The following is a 19,265-nucleotide window of genomic DNA, read 5'->3' as shown; positions in this document are numbered from 1 at the left end:
TCTTTGAATCAATGATGTGCTTATATATTATATTTAGTATATGCCAATATATTTTTTTATCAATTATTAAAATGCTAATATACATCTTTAGTAATTTAAAAATTGACATTGACAAATTACAAAAAGACTATGTACTCCCTATATCAAACTGGAATCATTAAAAGTCTTTATTAAAATTACATCAACACCACCACATACACCACAAAAATAACCAAAATAAAAGTAAAATCACTAAAATCTGAATCCAAATACTAAAAATTTAAAACACTAATTACCACAGTTTTACATATCTGAAATTTTGATAATTTTCGATGGTGTTGGTTATAGTGTTGTCGATGGTGGAGTAGGTGAAACAACATCATTGAGAATTTTATTAACTCATATCTATTGTGATAGGATGAAAAATGAGATCAATGGACTTGTGGCTGTGTAGTTGAAATATAGCTGGAATTCAGTGCCAAACTTGTTTGTAAGTAGTTGTTAGAATGATGGTCGATTTGGTGATACGAAAGAATGACTGAGTGTAGATGGTGTAAACAGATATATGAGCGTATGATATGTAATGTTAATGCCACTGTATTGCCGAAAATAGTTTGAAAAATGGAGAATGCATGAGGATGAAGGTGGAAATCCAATTAACTAAAATTTTGAAATACAAATTACCACAATTTTACACATCTGAAATTTTGATAATTTTTGAAGGTGTTGATTATGGTATTGCCGATGGTGGAGTAGGTGAAATAACATAATTGGGGGTTTTATAAACTCATGTCTATTGTGATATGATGAAAAAAGAGATGAATGAGCTTGCAGATGTGTAGTCGAAATATAGCTGCAATTCACTGATAAATTTGTTTGTAAGTAGTTGCTAGAATAATGGTCGATTTGGTCATACTAAGGAATGGCCGAGTGAGGATGGTGTATACACGATGAAGATGTATTAACGTAGGATATGTAATAATAATATCATTGTATTGTCAAAAATGGTATAAAAATGGAGGATGCATGAGGATGAATGTAGAAATGTATATTAGATTTGAATGTGTTATAATGAGTAAATATATGTATAAAGAATAAGAGTATGCGATTAGTTCTTAATTCTAATTTGAGCGCTTACACATACCCACACACGTTATTCCATTTGGATAGGTTTTTAAAAATAATATCATTTTATCGTTTTAAGTTACACCTTTTTTAATGATATAAGAAGTTCAAGTTTGTATCCGTTTTTACAAAAAAAATATGTTTTGCCAAATATATCATACTAATAAAGTATAATATTTTAAAAGTCACAATTCCTTATTTCAAAAATTAAAACAGTTGAATTATACGATTTTAATGGAGCTCGTACTTTGTATTGGCTATCATGCTAGTATTTGTTAAAAATCAACATAAAATACGGGTTTAACGGGCCCAATCGGGCCGGGCGAGGCTTTTATCCGGATCGGGCCGGGCTTTTTCCCGGATTAGGCTTAAATCCGGGTTTTTACCGGATCGGGCCAGGCCGAATTTTTACGAAAAATATGTGGTCCGTTAAGGCCCGACGGCCAAATCGGATTGGGCGGGCTTTTTTTGGATCAGATTTTTATTGGATTTTTTCGGATCAGATCAGACGGGCTTTTCGAATTTGGATTTTTTTTGCATCTCTACCCGAAATTATGCATGAAAACAACTCTTATCTCTAGTTACAGCCTTCTCCTGACACTATACAATGAGTTTTTCTTTGTTACTCTTTGTCATTTTATATGTACGATCAGAAATGTGTGCAAGCCTCACTGCCACCATGAGACTGGCTTTGTCACTATAACACGTTCCATCACTCAGTTCCCACTCATCGAGATCTTCTTCAAGATACATATCATTAATGTTATCCATTATAGGGGGAGTGTATTCCTCTGTGCGAAACCAAGGAACCCTTCAAATATGATGGTCTTCCCCAATTACTGCAAATATGGGGGAAATTTCTTCATTCCTCTCCGAATGCCCTTCACCTTCATCGTTGCCTGAATATTCTTCTTCATCATCTTCATCGAGGTAAAAATTCTCCTCACTTGATAATTTGGCTACATCTTTATCTGCCATGAGGGCTAACCGGTTACACGAACATATTCCCACCATATTGCTTGCTTGTGAAAATGTCATATCTACATTACCTCTACCACCTTCATCATTTTCATAATTGGACCCCCTTCATACCCTCCACCATGTTCACTAGTTCCCCCTCTATACCCTCCACCATGTTCACAAGTCCCACCTCAATACCCTCCACCATGTTGACTAGTCCCACCTCCATACCATCAATCATGTTGACTACTCCCCTTGCATACCCTCCACCATTTTGACTAGTCTGACCTCCATACCTTCCACCATATTGACTACTCTCCCCTCCATACCTCCACCATGTTGACTAGTCCCCCTCCATACCCTCCACCATATTGACTAGTTTCGCCTCCGTACCCTCCACCTTGTTGACTAGTTCCGCCTCTGTAACCCTCCACCTTAAAAAACTAGATCTGACCACTATGGGTTTACATTACCCCCATATTGTATTTGAAATGTTGTTGTGTCATTTGTAAGCCCAAATTAAGTTGGAACGAGTACGGGTCATCAAAAATAATTTCCTCTGTTTTGATGAACAAAGAAACATCTCCTTGAACATTCAGCAACATTGCGGGGACATTTAACATGTGTGTAACATCATCATCACATAATATATCCATTTGATAAAAATCTTCAACTAGGTTGTATTGATCATGATAAGGATACTTCAAACTCAATTTCAAATACCAATAATACGAACTAATATTCATTAAATTGTACACAACACGTGTAACCATAAGTGGTACCAAACCTAATAAACATCATTTTCTTGGGATCAATAAAGTAGTTGATATTAGTATCTTCTCCACCCTAAAAAATTTGACATTCACGTGCCCTTCAATTTTCCTACTTTACAGAAAATATTAAAGTTAAGCAGCGGACACATAACAATGGGTATAGAATATATATATATGTGTGTGTGTGTGTGTGTATATGTGTGTGTATGTGTGTGTGCGCGTGTGTGTGTAGACACACACACATACACAAATAAGGATGACATACCATTTTGTAAGTAGAAGGTCTCTACAAGTATAATTTCTCTATCCGGCTAAATTTTAGGAAATTAAAACAGAACTGTGTGTTGAACATATGCAGTGTATGAGGACATATATAAATAGTAAAACACATACACTGCATATATAAAATCTATATGCAGTTCTGTCAGTAAAACACATACACTTCATATATAAATTTTAGGAAAGAAGATGCGTATTATTGTGAATTATTGATTCTGTCAGTAAAATCTATCCATTTGAGACTTCTGATAAGATAAGTTTGAAAAATAAATCTACTTTTTTGTCAAAATTTCAAGATATAAATGTGGCCTCTAAATTTTATCGTCAGAAAAGATAAGGTTCTCGAAATTTTTAACAAAAAAATCAAATCCATAAATAATGCAGGATATTATTGGTTGACAGTTTAGCCCTGAAGAAATAAATAATTTGGTGAAACATTTTATAGGATTATAAAAATAAATTTATGAAATATAAAATTTTCATGATACATTTGCTGAAATTCTTTTAAATTTTGGTAATTTAAAATAGTTAGAAAACATTTATATTTATCTTAAATTTTAGTAAATTATTTTTGTATTAGCTTAATAATAAAAAAAATTAATATTATATATCACTACTAAGGAAAACAATTGAAAAAAATAATAAAAGAAAAAAGGGAGAAAGAAAGAAGAAAGAAGAAAGAAAGGAAAGAAGAAGCAGCTGACTTCGGCGAGAGGAAGAAGCATCCGCAGATCCCCGCCTGAAGAGGCGTTCTGCAAGTGGGACCCCTCTTGAACCGGCATTCTGCAAGGTGGCCCCCTCCTGTACCGGTGTTCTGCGCCCCCTCTCTCTGCGCACTCTAATTCGAAATTAATTCGACTTTGCTGATAATTAATTTGTTGTTATTTGTTAATTCGAATTATTTGCTAATTAATTGTTTAAAATAATTTAATTCGAAATATATGATTAATAATTTCTTGTTATTTGGTAATTGGAATTATGTGCTTATTAATTGTTTAAAATATTTTAATTGAAAATATTTGATTATTTATTTTTTATTCTTTCGTGTAATCTGCTAATTAATTTCTTGCTTGAAATTATTTAAAATGAATCATTTCGTGTAAATATTTCGTGATTCCACCAAATTATTTGATTGCCTAAATCGTGCATATTTCGAATGTGTAGAATGAAATAATTGATTGCCTTAGATAATTCTTGCAGCTACTTTATTGGTTGTGTTTTGAAATGATAATGTCATAGTACCAGAGAAATGATGCCCATTTTTTGGTAGAATTTGGACAGTTTTGTAGATACTTTGTTGGTTGTTTTTTAGAATGGCACCCTGATAGTACGGGGGAAATGCTGCTCATTTTTTTGTTGCTTTTGGACTAATTTCAATTTCTGCAGGATTAAATGGTTGGTCGACAATTGATCAATCCCGGTCCGATTGACTGGGAATTGCTTAATGAACAACATAGGCATCGTTCGTAGTTGTTTGGGATATGACAATACATGTTCATTTCCCCCTTTTTGGTTAACTTTTCCAAGTTTACTATGCAATCCTCAATTATTATATCACATTTACTTATGTAGGGTAATAAAGATTATTTACGGCTCCGCTCGAATTTTAAGTTATACTGGGATTGTGTTGAAACTAATCCACTACCACAGTTTGTCCTGGATGCCATTGGAGATGTCGATTTTATAAGTGTTCTTCTAACTAGGAGTATGAGACATGATGCTAACCTCATATTTGCTATTCTTGACTGATGGCGCCGGAGACTCATACTTTCCATTTCCATTTTGGTGAGGTCACCGTGACACTTGAGGATGTTTACTACATATTAGGGATGCGCAGTATGGGACGTCATGTGTTGCCTATTCCAGGGGATACAAGTGCATTGTTATTACATGAGCTTCTCGGTGTGGCCCCTGACCCCGAGCAAGAAACATATGTGATCAAGAAAGGTGATATTAAGATCAATTTGTTGGTTCGTAATCATTGTGTTTTGATTATGCAGCCTGTATTTTTTCATTTCGTTTTTTTCTATTTGCATTATTGTACCTGTTGTTTTTCATTGATGCATTCCAGATATGTATTAGTTTTATCTTTCTTTATTGTAATGTTATTATCATTAGTAGTTGTGTGCTATTTTCTATTACGTTATTATTATTGTTTAGTATTAGTTCTTTCTTATTTTTTCATGAATTTCTAGTACCATTTTGAGTAGTCAAAAATCAAAGATTTTCAATTTATTTATTTTTTAAAATAAATAGTAAGCAAAGTACTGCAAGAGTACTGCAAAAGTACTACTACATGGATAAAATTTTTTACAATTTTTTTTTACAACTACATTTAAAAATTCTGTAGAAATTGGTCTTTGTCAAAAAAATGCACGCTCGACTCTCATGATGATTTTTTTGGAGTTACGAAAATCATATATATACAACTTCTTAATTAAAATAAAAATTACCTACTAAAAATAGATTTACATCACTTGCCAACAAAAAAAATTAAACTAAAATAATTTTTTTCTAATTTAATAATAAGGGTAAAAAACCATGACCCTTGATATGAATTTTTAGCCTTGTAATTTAGTACTCCCTCTATCCCACTGATTTCTATACATTATTTTTTTGCATGTTTTTCAATACTCATTTAAAACATAACTTCATAATATTTTTTTAAATATTTTTTTCTGAATAAAAGTTTTATATTTAAAATTTTATTCAAAAAAAAATTAAAAAATATTATGAAACTATACTTTATAGAAGACTCGAAATACGTGCAAATAGTGAACGTATACTATCTATGAGACGGAGGTAGTACAAACCAAGGCAAACACGGGAAGGAGGAAAAAAAGAGAAATACCTCCAAGCGTAACTTAGGCCTAGCTCCCGAGTTTTTTAAAGGGAAGGAAGTAAGTAATAAGGAGGTAAAGTACTTTCATCCCACTTTTGGAGTGAAAGTTTTGGAATGAAAGTTTGTTAAATTTATATTGATTATCACTTGTTTTCGCTCTTTTTAAGAACTCGGGAGCACAAATATGAATGCAAGTGAAACTACTTTACTCACTCACCACTTGCTTTCCTAATTAAAATTCGGGACTAAGGGGTTACTCTCACTTGCAGAAACCCCAGGACGAAGTGATGTTAAATGCCATTTTTGTCCAATTTTAAATCTTTGTCATAAAAATGAATTGAATTGAATTGAATGTAAATGTGTGCTATAAATGAGACGGGCCAATCAATCATTAATGTGATTAATTATAAAAAAAAATCGAATTTAAGTACCTGAACTAATTTTATATCATATAAAAGATATAAAAAATTAAGAATCAATAAATTGAGAAAACGGTACATACGGAAGTGTCCGACAGAGTCACGGACAGGCAAAGCGGACAAGACAGTGACAGTCTGAAAAGACTCTCAAATAAAAACCCCCTTGTTAATTTCGGACCCTTTTGGTTTGGATCCCTCTTCCATTTGCTGGTAGGTTAGTAGTAATTTACAACGCGTTTTTCCTCATTTTTTCTCTACCCTGGTTTTTTCTCTACCCTGGTCTCTCGTCATGTCCCTGTTACGTTGTAATCGTATTGCTACATATTACTAACTCACCCCCCGCCAAACATCTCTTTATTTATTTGCCATCCTAAACATACCCAAACAATTATGTATATCCAAAACCAATTATTTGCGTAAAAACTTCCCACAACATTAGCAGTACTCATTTGATACATGTACACCTGACAACGTTCCGTATCGTGTATAAATGTTCTGTGTATTTTCGTATTTTCGTGTATCAAATCTTAAATTCGAGTCTGACCCGGATTTGGAGTTATGTACCAATCTGGGACACTAACCCGACACTAATATATTCGTGTTTATCCGCTTTGGTACACTAAAGTACACGGATTATATAAAAAAAAAATTTAATATTAAAAAATGTAATAGATAATTAAATGATATTAAATAGTGAACAACAAAGTTCTGAATACAAAAGTACGAAACAAGTGAAGATGTTTTCGCGTACAACAAATTACAAATTGTTCGACATTCAAAAGAAGCTAAAATCATAAAGTCAACTACTTGATCTAAATTAAGTAATATATATGAATCTAAATTTCAAAGAGAAGAGTTTGGAAGAGGGATATAAGTATGTAAAAGAGGGGCGACAGTGTTAAATTGGGGGGAAATGAAAAGTAAAGGGACAAAAGCTTAAACCTTAAATGCTCACAGGCTCAACTAGTCAAATGACCAATAAAGTATATTTTAGACTTTTAGTATTTACAAATTACAATTATATATATATATATATTATTTAGAATACGTAAAATTCATATTTTATATGTAAAATATATATATATATATATATTATATTTTTTAAAAAGTTTAACTAATTATTTATTCCGTATACTTTCGTTCCGTGTCGTGTACACCTATATCGGAAACTCAGACCCGACACTAATTATATCTGTGTTTTTTCGTGTTCGTGTACTTTGGTGTTCGTGTACCAAATTTTCGAATTCAAATACTAATTATTCGTGTCGTTTCGTTCCGTGTTCACGTGTCGTATACTAGTATTGTCAGGTCTAGATGCATGTAATACTATATCGAGAAAATTTGAGATTTCTATTTTTTTATTAAATAAAATACTACTACTAAGTGTATCGATAAATCACAATTCCGTATTTAGGTGATTAGGTTTTAAGTTATTTCAGACTTAGAATCGAGTTTTTAAAAAAATATAAGAGCAAGGGGTAAAATTGGAAAAAGCGCTGGGGGAGAGGAGGGAGGTTGCTAACTTGCTATTAATCCGTATACCCCAGTTTGTCCCTCCCAAGTAGATCCTCCCATGTTACCCCCTTCCTAACTATACTTACAACTAGTTGGTATTTGTATGTATGTAATGTACTTACATCAATCCACCACACTCCCTTCCCTTGCATCACCACCTTACATACCTCACTTTCACATACATTTCCCTCTCCTGTTTATCCCCAACCCTCTCTCTCTCTCTCTCATTTTGTTTCAAGAAAAGCTTCATCAGCACTAGCTACTTTCAGGATGTAGCTTTTATTTAACGCCACTTAAACCTGCCTGACACGTACACACACACACTGAATCTCTGTGAAGCAACAGTGTTTCACCAACTCTCATAGTTTCAGTTTAAAATGTGATTTTAATTTTTAGCCCAATATCAACATTATTATCTTTGCTCAGCTCAACTTGTCAGCATTTTTTTAAAACATTTTTTATTCACATTCTGTCAAGATTTGTTGATGATTTGAAGATATAGTTAAATTTGTGCATTTACTAATGAAGTATTTAAACTGGTTTAAGCAAATTTCCAACAATGCTAAACTGGAGAGACGATTGTCTCTCGGGGAATATAATCGAGCAGTGTCGTGGTCTAAGTATTTAGTTTCATCCGGTGCTGCAATTAAAGGGGATGGAGAAGAGGAATGGAGTGCTGATATGTCTCAGCTTCTCATTGGCAATAAGTTTGCTTCTGGTCGACATAGTAGGATTTATCGAGGGATTTATAAAGATAGGGATGTTGCGATTAAGCTTATTAGTCAGCCCGAGGAGGATGTCGAATTGGCTGCTTTTTTGGAGAAGCAGTTTACTTCTGAAGTTGTTATGATGTTTGGATTGAGTCATCCTAATGTTATCACTGTAAGCTCTGCTGCTTATTTCGTTTGTGGTTTTGTGAATCTTGTATTACTGTCATTTGTCGATTATTGGTGTACTTTTAGATTGCGGTATCTTAGGGAATGTGTATATTAATTTCATTCAAGTTCTTTCCAATGTTGAATGTAGGACATACAATTAGCTTAAGGGGTTTGATCTGCATTTTGTTTATGGACATATAGGTTTATACCACAATTAGTTTTTGAGGATACGAGTATAGAGAATTTCAGTTATGAAAACTAAGATCACCAACTGTTTCTAGTGGAATATCACCTGTGGACCAGCATTGTCTCAGTTTCACTAATATTTTTTCTGCTTTCTCATTGAGTATCTTGCTCTAAAGATCCCTTCTTTCTCCTTTTTAGTAGCCCATATTGGTCTATGTTGTTAAGTGGGTACTACTGGCCTATGTTTTTTAAGTGGGTACCTTGTGACTTTGTTTGACCTTATATACTCAGAGCTGACTCAATTCCTGCTTTGTTTCTTTAAAGGATTGTAGCTTTGGTAATAGTTCTTCCTTTTTCTTTGCAACGATGCAATAAACTTCATTTATGGATCTACAAATAATAACTTGGATTACTTGGTATAATTTACTCGGTTTTCTCTTAAAGAATTATTGATTACGAAATTCAGTCGTAAAATCTAACTTCATGAATTAGTTTTTTTTCACAATAATAATACCAAAGGCCTGGGGGGAAGGATGTTGAGGTATGCAGCTTATGCTTAACTTTTCTTGTGAAGGCATACCGGGCAATGCTCGGTGAATCAATAATTATGTGCCATCATTTTAAATGTGATCAATAATTATGTGCCATCATTTTAAATGTGATGTTATGCATATGGAAAATAAAGCTCAACCGTTGTGTCTCTCTTCTCCTCTTCTACGTGCCTCTCTTGCAATGTCCTAAAAAGTCATAAATATTTATCTCCTTCTTATTCTAACATCAAGTGCTTCTGTCCCTGAGTATTATTATCAAACAATCGACCTGCTAGCTTATGCTTCATGTGATGACATGTTTTTTAAAGGGCCTGCTAGCAATAGACTTTTCCTGTGCTTGGTTAAAACACCAAGTACCTGGAGGTTTAAAACTTACAACTTTTTCTTTTGATTATTACATCTAGCTTTCTCTGCAAGGGCTCATTTCTCTCGTATGCACATATGTGTAATGCACTTCATATACAGAAAAACATCTCCACTGTCAAATAAATTGTTTTGTTCTTCCAAGATGCTATCTTCCTTGTCAGATAATTCTCCTCCCAACCAAGCAATCCAAAGAAGCCTACCACACCAGTTTTTGTAGTTCTGGTTGATATAACATTTCTGAACATGTAATGCATTGATTGATTTTTATTAGTTACAAATTTTTTAGACTAATATTATGTTGCATATTATTGATAAATTTATGTAGCACCAGAATGAATCTCGTTTTAACACTTTCTGTGATTTATGTAACTAAATGCATTCTTTTAGTTCTTACTTTTCTATCTAGCCTCTTAAAGGATGTCATATAACATATGCCACCAATGAACTTTTACTCAATTACTATCTCATGTACGGGTGTTCAAGGCCAGGAGAATGAAACCTGACATTTCAAGGAGTAACCATTCATTCTGTCCATTTCTGTCATGCAGTTTTTTGCAGCTTGTAAAAAGGCACCTGTCTTCTGTATCATTACTGAATACTTGGCGGGAGGTTCCTTAAGAGCATATCTCCATCAACAGGAACCATATTCTCTTCCTATTAATCTAGTTCTAAAGTTTGCTATTGACATTGCAAAAGGAATGCAGTATCTTCATTCTCAAGGAGTGCTTCACAGAGATCTCAAATCGGAAAATCTACTCCTTGGTGAAGATATGTGTGTTAAGGTTGCTGATTTTGGTATCTCATGCCTGGAATCTCAATGTGGCAGTGCAAAGGGATTTACCGGTACTTACCGTTGGATGGCACCAGAAATGATCAAGGAGAAGGCCCATACAAAGAAAGTCGACGTTTACAGTTTTGGCATTGTCCTTTGGGAGCTCTTGACGGCTTTGACACCATTTGACAATATGACTCCAGAGCAAGCTGCTTTTGCAGTATGCCAGAAGGTACTCGCAACATTTTATAGTCATATACGCTTTCCTGTTTGGTAAACTTTTAATTTGATCAATCTGCAATTAATGCATTTATTTTGAGTTGGCATTGCTATGATGCACCATTCTCATATCACTGTTCCTTATTTCTTCGAATGTTGCAAGTTAAAACATGAGTTCCATTCCCTCCTCCTTCACATAAAAATATATCAATTTCTCTAAAATCCATAAATATAAGTTCTAATATGCCTTGTTATCAATTTTATCAAATTATAAGCAGAGGCCGTCACCTACAAATTTTGTATCATTACATTATTTTGTTGTTGGGTTCACTGATGTTTTCATACATCCATTAAGATTTTAGAACTTGCTTGTCCTGAACAAGACATGGACAATGTCCTGTAAATGGTAGATCTTGGTAGTAGGAAAAATGTTGCTTGGGGATTCTGATAAGATTCTGCTATCTCAGAACTACTGATGTCTAATCCTAGTGATCCACATCTTCAACCACTCATGGGTCATGAGTGGAGTGGACAAATTTTCTAATAGTTCTATATTCTTATTTTAGCATTCATTTTGTTGCGTTACTCTTAACATTTAAGCTTTACTAAATGTTATTTACCATTTGATTCTGCCATCAATCTGGTTGTCTGGTTATGGTATATCTGACGAAGCAGGAAGTAGTAGATGTAATTAGTTATTCTTTTTAAGTCAGTTGCAAAGATGAGCTGCCAACTTATTTTCGTGTAGAAAGGCTATAGATGAACTCTTCTAGTCTGGGCCTCGCTTGTTGGACACACTTAATCTTGTCATAGGTGAGTCTGTGTTTCATTTGTGTAATTACGTTTACGTGTGCAACTAAGTCTATTATAGTTGTAAAATCATTTATGCATGAAAGAAAATAGCATGTTATATGCAGCCTGATCTGTATGATCCGATCTGTGGCCAAGACAATCATTCTATGTATTCTTGATTGTTCGGGATTATTATGATACCTTATAAAGTAAATTTCCATTCAACTCACATATTTTGTAGTTGGTGTTGACTCTCTTTTCGATGCTACAATGGTTATCATAATTGCCATCTGGTTGACTCAATATGGAAGCTTGATATAGAATAAAATGAAAAATTAAAGATACGCACCTCAAGTAAAATTCATGCAGTTGCTGCCAATCTAAATGAATGATAAAAATTGCAATCAGCAGATGACTTAAACAGGTGGTACTTGGCTTTTGTGTAAACATTATTTCTGTTCTCTGTTTTTAGTTTGGTGTAATTAATTCATCTTGCAGAATTTATCTCCTTTAAGCTTTAACTTGTATATGTTGAAGAACTTCTCTAAATGTAGTGAATTGTCTAGATCAATCAATGTCTATAAATTCTGTTCTGAAGCTCCATTCCGCAGTAAAATATCTTTCTAATTTTCACATGTAATCTTGTGTTGTTTTGGGTAGAATGCTAGACCACCGTTACCCTCTACATGCCCTGTTCCATTTTGCCATCTCATCAACCAATGCTGGGCGGGTAAACCTCATAAGCGCCCAGATTTCAACAAGATTGTCACAACCTTGGAAAGCTTTGCGAAGTCTCTTGAGCAAGACCCTGATTTCTTCTCATCCTACAAACCTCGTAAGCATCATGCTATATGCGGGTTCTTTCCCAAGTGGACAAGTGCAGGTAGATGTGCTTAAGATGTCCTCTTCTAGGTGTTTGTGATGTGAATGTATCACAATATGTTGTCTATTGTTTATTTAGGTTTAGTAGATTATTAGTTTGTAGTTATGAATTGTATGTACGTCGTCTTTGCACCATTTGGAATAGGTCTAAAAATGAAGACCATTCCTGTGCTTTCTATGCTAGCTTTAGATTTACCTCTATATTTGTATGGCAAATCTAAATAGCAATGTTGGCAATTAAAGGAAATCGGCTTTTATCCTAGTATTGATTATGCAGAATGATTTCTCTATTATGTGTAGTACATGAAAGATCATCATGAGTCCTTCACTGAACTCTAAGTTTGCCCGACTGGTTGAAGGAGTCTAATTAAGGATATGATCTACAATAGACAGGGTTGAATTGTGCCACTATATACCAAATTACCATATAATTAGGCTTGTATAATTAGCATTTTTATTGGATACTCAAGTCAGGCCAGCCTTGAACAGTGGAAATCTATTTTGTCTTAAGAATAAAAACGTAGTGTCCAAGCTCAAATTTACATATTTCGATATTTGACGTTACATTAAAAATAGAAGATAAACAGTTATATGTAAATGTATAATAACTAAAATGTTTTGAATATATTTTTTTAGTGTGGATAGTGAGAGACTGGGGCCTTTCTTGCTATCTACTTTGCGTAGAAAGAATAATTAGTAACTCGTAACATGTTAACCAGTAAAATGACTTGCATATATAGTAGTTACATTGCGTGCATATATGTGAGAGAGCAAGACTTCATCTTCATATGTTGTCTCAAGTAAAATGTACAAGGCAAGCAAAATCCAGATAGATAATCCAGCCAAGATACATACTGAAATTAAAAGAAAAAATATAAAGGAGTATGCTTCCCGTATTTTACCTGTCATGAATTACTAACTATAATGTGAATGTGCTGATCAAGTCATTCTATTCGTATTTAAAATAAATTTTTTAAGGTTCCGCATGCAGTAGAAGAAAATTACAGATTTTAGATAAAATTCAAAGACAGCCAAAAAGATATATGCGCCACTGAAAACACAAGACAAAGCGGCGGTTGCATCTTGCATGCCAGGGGGTTGTATAGTTGGAGACATGTCGCCTTCCCTACTTTCTGAGTTTCCTCTGACATTACACCTCTGTAAAATCTATTCCTTTCTACTTGGATATTATATTTACAGGCTTTACATGCATACATCATTATTAATACTTAATATTCTACATATACACATCTGTATATTCCCACTATACCCCCCCCTCCACCTCCTCTTAAAAGTCTCTCCATTCCTCTTAATTCTCTTATTTATACCTGTTTTCTTCTTCTGCTTTCTTTACCCAAAAGAAGTTGTTGAGTTCTATTCTTTCATGGATTGTCTCAAGGTATGTCTTGCTTATTGGTTTAAGACTCTTTACCACTTTGCTATTGGATGATTCTAATAAAGTCTACTGCAATGTTATAAGTTTGTTGCTGATTAAGATTTTTTATTTCAGTTCAGTTGATCATGTACTTTGGTTTTGTTTAAATTGTAGTTGATGGGCTGATTATGTGAAGATCTTAGTTGATCTTTAGTACTACAGTTTAATTCTTGACTTTATTTATTAGTAGAATTGACAATGATGATTTGTCTATTATTAAGAAGATCAAGATTTTGGCATTACTTTATCAGGTTTCTTTCAAGTTTCACCTGCCTATATACTGTTTGAATCATTCCTTTTGTCACTTCTTTTCAGCCTGTATTTTAGGATTAGCACTAAACTGTTTTTACCTCATTGTGATACATTTTTCTTCTTTTGTTGCTCAACTGTTATATTTGTTTTACTGTGTATTAGGTATGATGTAGTGACCAAGTGTCGGTATGTAATTTGGACGTTTCGTCTGTTTTTTGTGATTGTTATTTGGGTGAATATAGAAGAAACTTATTTGATTAGGACAATTGTTTGTCGGTTGGTATAAGAAAAAGATACCAGGACTTGTTATGGGTGAAATACATAGAGAAGGGTTGATAAATGAAGCTAATGAGAATGGAAATTTCGCCCCTTTAAAGGAAGATTCTATAGTAGATAACTCTACAAATAGTCCAAAAAACTCTCAAATTGAAGAAAATGGTCATACAGTTGATGAGGTAGTTGACACTTCAATTGAGCATCTCTATGATAATGTTTGTGAGATGCAGAGTTCTGACCAATCACCATCAAGACGTAGCTTTGGATCTGATGGCGAGGAGTCTAGAATTGATTCTGAGCTCGGACACCTTGTTGATGAAGGAGAGATGAGAGAAGTGGAGATAATGGAGGAAGAAGTAGGGATCCAAAAGGCAGAAGACTGTGATATACGAAGTGATTCTGGTTCGAAAAAGGAAAGTTCCTCTGCGGGTAGAAAGTCGAGGAAATCAAGGGCCAAATCTGTTTCATCTACCCAATCAAAAAAAGCTTCTCTCTTGCATTTGGAGTCGGATGCAACATCAAGTCCTAAGAGCAGAAGCCCCAAAGAGATACCTCCTCAAGATCATAAGCAGAATAACAAGGTGTTGGTGAAACCAAGTGGCGGAAACATCTCTGCAAAGAAACAAAAAAATATATCTCTGAGAGGGGTAACATCTCAAAATGAAGGTGATGATTCATCCGATAAAGGTCTAGAAAACCCCGACCTTGGACCCTTCTTGCTTAAGCAAGCAACGGATTTGATATCTTCTGGTGATAATCCCCGGAAAGCTCTTCAATTTGCTCTTCGAGCAGCAAAATCATTTGAAAAATGTACAGATGGTAAGTCCTGCTTAGATGTAGTCATATGTTTACACGTGACTGCTGCAATATACTGTAGCTTGGGTCAATACAGTGAGGCTATTCCTGTTCTTGAGCATTCCATCGATATTCCTGTTACTGAAAAAGGTCAAGGTCATGCTCTTGCTAAATTTTCTGGTCACATGCAACTTGGTGATACCTATTCCATGGTGGGCCAATTTGAGAATTCGATAATGTGTTATACAATGGGTTTGGAAGTCCAGATACAAGTTATGGGAGATAAAGATCCAAGAGTTGGCGAAACTTGCAGGTATTTGGCAGAAGCTCATGTTCAAGCATTGCAATTTGACGAGGCCGAGAAGCTTTGTCAGATGGCAATAGATATACACAAAGATAATGGTTCACCTGCTTCTATTGATGAGGCAGCTGATAGAAGGCTTATGGGTCTTATATGTGAAACTAAGGGAGACTATGAGGGTGCTCTTGAGCATCTGATTCTTGCTAGCATGGCCATGTCGGCGAATGGGCAAGAGAAGGAGGTTGCATCTATTGATTTAAGCATTGGAGATGCATACTTATCTTTGTGTAGGTATGATGAGGCTATATTTGCTTATCAAAAGGCAGTCACGACTTTTAAGTCTACCAAAGGAGAGAACCATCCGACCGTTGCTGCAGTTTTTATCCGTCTGGCTGAACTGTATAACAAGACGGGAAAATTTAAGGATTCAAAATCCTACTGCGAGAATGCCCTTCAAATCTATGAGAAGCCCTCATCCGGATGTCCTCCAGAGGAAATTGCCAGTGGTCTAACTGATGTTTCTGCAATATATGAGTCCATGAATGAGCTTGATCTGGCTCTTAAGCTACTAAAAAAGGCATTGAAGATGTACAATGATGCCCCTGGTCAGCAAAATACAATTGCAGGTATTGAAGCTCAGATGGGAGTTATTTACTACATGTTGGGGAACTACCCTGCATCATACACCTCCTTCAAAAGTACCATTTTAAAGCTTCGAGCAGGCGGAGAGAAAAAATCTGCCTTTTACGGAATTGTCCTTAACCAAATGGGCCTCACCTGTGTCCAACGTTATGCTATAAACGAGGCTGCAGGATTGTTTGAGGAAGCAAGACATGTCTTGGAACAAGAATATGGACCGTATCATCCTGACACACTTGGGGTGTACAGCAATCTTGCTGGCACTTATGATGCTATAGGAAGGTATGCATCTCTATTCGTTGTGCAATCTTTGTATTATTTCAGGATTGTAGGTTTAAGTATAATCTTTTTTGTGAGCAAAGGTTGATAAACTAATCAGTGTGTTGAGTGTCAAGTGCACTTCTATTGTCAATTCTCGAGTTCGTAAAGATCATGCGTACTCAAATAAGCGTCTGAGCATTCATTATACTCTTCTGATGATAATTAAGTATATTTCGAGTGTTTTGATAAAATTTCTGCCTGAGCAAGTATCCTCTTTTTAAAATGACACAAATTTATGAAGAGGTGATTTCTCTCCTTTTCTTTGCCCAACTATTTGTCACCTTAGTAAACTAGTCTAGATGATAATAAAAACCAGATTAGATGATATATCATAAAAGTTAGTGTCACAGAGATAAGAGATCATGTGACTGGCTTGTTGAATATTGTGAGGTTCTTGTAATCTTGTCGATGAATATATTTATAGTATAGACTTGTTGAAAGTCTCGACTGCTACAGAATCTTAAACTGTATTGAAGCTGTTATTAAAATCCTCGACAGGCTAGAAGATGCAATTGAAATATTGGAATATGTTGTTGGAATGAGGGAGGAAAAGCTCGGGACAGCAAACCCAGACGTGGACTATGAAAAGAAGAGGTTGGCGGAGCTACTGAAGGAAGCAGGCAGGGTTCGGAGTAGAAAAGCCAGATCATTGGAAAACCTTCTTGATGCCAACCCTCATGCTACAAAACGTGATGGCACTATGTTACAATAATAATGGTGTCTTTTTATTATTATATACTTTTTCGGACTGGGAGATGAGGTATTACAGAAACATATTTATTTGTACAGCAGAGGAACGGAAACAAGATACAGAGGGCGGGTGGCTTGCCGGATGTGTCAAGTAGGGATGGTGATTGTAATAAAAGTGTAAATGGGGGATATATTGTAACTTTGATTTGATTTTCACTTTAATATTATGCAAATCTGTACATGCAGTACAAGATTATTCATTCTGTTGTTTTGGGGTAAAATCGTTTGTTTCTTGGTATGTTGATTTGTTTGTAGTTAAGTCAGGCTTGTGGTTGGTATCTGGAGGTCCACCATTTATATTAGCCGGTGTATGTCATCCTCGACACCTTATAAGAGGAGGGAGAGTGGTATAGAGTTATCCGTCCTCGATTCATACTTGTTTTAAGAAAAGAGTTCTAAATTTTCACAAGGGTCATACTTGTTGCAGATAACTGGAGAATTCGGTGGGTGTTGGGGGGGGGGGGGCAGTCCATGTCAATGTAACCAATACAAATAATTCTCCTGAGACCAACAATTAATTAACAAACTACAGAACAATATTCATTAAAATTACTGATTCAATATTCTCCGTACAATACATAAAAGAAGAACATAAAAATAAGTTCATAACCGTCTGCCCAATTATATTCCCTTCCTCTCTATTTGTTCTTTCCCCTCACCACGTGTCACCCTACAGGAGACTCACAGTGCATGTGATCGCACAAATTCCTTGGCCAACACACAAATGATAATAAGTCAAATGACTAAAAAACCCTAGCACTTGAAATGGTTACATGCTACTGTTTAAACAACTACTGCTACGACACCGTTTAAGTATTTAATTTAATAAAATATGCTCCACTGGACTGCTGGTTACAGTCGCCACTCCTTCAAATGATCCTTGTCCTCAAAGATCAAACGTAGGGTATTGCTCCTTAATTTGATTACCATCTTCCCAGGTGGCATTTTCCGGTATAGCATGAGACCACTGAATTAATTATTGAGTAACAGTTGCGTTATTTTTCTTAACCATCCTGATCTGTAACACTTTAACAGGGTAAATCACGAACTGTCCCTCATTTCCCAACCTGGGTAGTTCAGTAGCAACAATGTATTTACTTCTCACCTTTTTCTTCAGCAAGCTAACATGGAACATAGGGTGGACTTGACTCCATGTTGGCAACTTCAATTTATATGCCACCGACCCAATTTTTTCAATAATCTTGTAGGGACCAACGAACTTGTGAGAAAGTTTTAAGTATCGTCGTACTGCAACTGTAGTTGCCTATATGGCTACAGCTTTAAAAAAACCCAATCTCCCACATCAAATATAGCCTCTCTTCGTTTCTTATCTGCATAGTGTTTGTACTTATTCTGAGCGGACTGAATGACCCCTTTTAGCAACTGATCCATAGCCTCCCGATGGATCTAAAATTCCTCCACTGTGCCAACTGTTGATCTGTGAGTAGAAGGTAAACAAATCTGTCTAGGTTGCACTCCATACAATGCCTCGTAGGGACTCATTTTAATGGAGCTGTTATAGGTAGTATTATACCACCATTCGGCTAATAGTAGCCACTTGGCCCATTGTTTTGGCCTTTGGCTAGTCATAGCTCTAAGGTGCTGCTCGAGACATCGATTTAATCTCTCTGTTTGGCCATCGGATTTTGGATGATAGGAAGTACTCAGCTGCAACTTAGTGCCCATTAGACTGAACAACTCCTTTCAAAATAAGCTTGTGAATATTTTGTCTCTGTCTGACACAATAGATTGTGGCATCCCATGCAGCTTGTAAATATTGTCGAGAAACAGTTGTGCTACTACCGTAGCACTATAAGGATGTGATATAGCAATGAAATGGCCCACTTTAGTCAGCCTATCAATGACCACCATGATGTAGTCCTTGTCAGCAGATCTTGGCAGTCCCTCTACAAAATCTAAGATTATATGTTGCCATACTGTATCTGGTATGGGCAGGG

At 35.2% G+C, this 19,265-nt stretch overlaps 2 protein-coding genes across 5 annotated transcripts; both read left to right on the top strand.

The window, feature by feature from the left end:
* Positions 1 to 7,930: 7,930 nt before the first annotated feature.
* Positions 7,931 to 12,826, top strand: LOC141686662 (serine/threonine/tyrosine-protein kinase HT1-like). 2 transcript variants are annotated; one of them, XR_012560766.1, is made up of 4 exons: positions 7,931 to 8,774; positions 10,422 to 10,877; positions 11,540 to 11,677; positions 12,317 to 12,452. XR_012560766.1 is itself a non-coding variant. In XM_074491704.1 (3 exons), exons 1-3 carry the CDS (start codon positions 8,415 to 8,417, stop codon positions 12,551 to 12,553), a joined length of 1,053 nt encoding a protein of 350 aa, XP_074347805.1. In that variant the 5' UTR covers positions 8,385 to 8,414; the 3' UTR covers positions 12,554 to 12,826. The 2 variants fall into 2 exon arrangements, 1 of the variants encoding a protein (XP_074347805.1); XM_074491704.1 differs by lacking the exon at positions 11,540 to 11,677 and having other exon boundaries at positions 8,385 to 8,774; positions 12,317 to 12,826.
* Positions 12,827 to 13,786: 960 nt separating this feature from the next.
* Positions 13,787 to 17,510, top strand: LOC141684051 (protein KINESIN LIGHT CHAIN-RELATED 3-like). 3 transcript variants are annotated; one of them, XM_074488883.1, is made up of 3 exons: positions 13,787 to 13,937; positions 14,388 to 16,518; positions 17,056 to 17,510. In XM_074488883.1, exons 2-3 carry the CDS (start codon positions 14,534 to 14,536, stop codon positions 17,267 to 17,269), a joined length of 2,199 nt encoding a protein of 732 aa, XP_074344984.1. In that variant the 5' UTR covers positions 13,787 to 13,937; positions 14,388 to 14,533; the 3' UTR covers positions 17,270 to 17,510. The 3 variants fall into 3 exon arrangements, with proteins under 3 accessions (XP_074344984.1, XP_074344983.1, XP_074344985.1); XM_074488882.1 differs by having other exon boundaries at positions 13,799 to 13,937; positions 14,732 to 16,518; XM_074488884.1 differs by lacking the exon at positions 13,787 to 13,937 and having other exon boundaries at positions 13,944 to 16,518.
* The last annotated feature ends 1,755 nt before the right edge of the window (positions 17,511 to 19,265 follow it).

The sequence above is a fragment of the Apium graveolens genome, chromosome 9, assembly GCF_009905375.1.
Source record: "Apium graveolens cultivar Ventura chromosome 9, ASM990537v1, whole genome shotgun sequence".
In the NCBI taxonomy this organism is placed as follows: Eukaryota; Viridiplantae; Streptophyta; class Magnoliopsida; order Apiales; family Apiaceae; genus Apium; species Apium graveolens.
This window is presented reverse-complemented; position numbering and strand designations above follow the sequence as displayed.

What these genes read in the sequence shown, in the direction of transcription:
- LOC141684051 (XM_074488883.1), top strand. Translation starts at nt 14,534, where the DNA reads ATGGGTGAAATACATAGAGAAGGGTTGATAAATGAAGCTAATGAGAAT. An exon ending in ACTTATGATGCTATAGGAAG is followed by an intron (nt 16,519 to 17,055) that starts GTATGCATCTCT and finishes AATCCTCGACAG; the next exon opens with GCTAGAAGATGCAATTGAAA.
- LOC141686662 (XM_074491704.1), top strand. Translation starts at nt 8,415, where the DNA reads ATGAAGTATTTAAACTGGTTTAAGCAAATTTCCAACAATGCTAAACTG. An exon ending in GTCATCCTAATGTTATCACT is followed by an intron (nt 8,775 to 10,421) that starts GTAAGCTCTGCT and finishes TCTGTCATGCAG; the next exon opens with TTTTTTGCAGCTTGTAAAAA. An exon ending in CTTTTGCAGTATGCCAGAAG is followed by an intron (nt 10,878 to 12,316) that starts GTACTCGCAACA and finishes TGTTTTGGGTAG; the next exon opens with AATGCTAGACCACCGTTACC.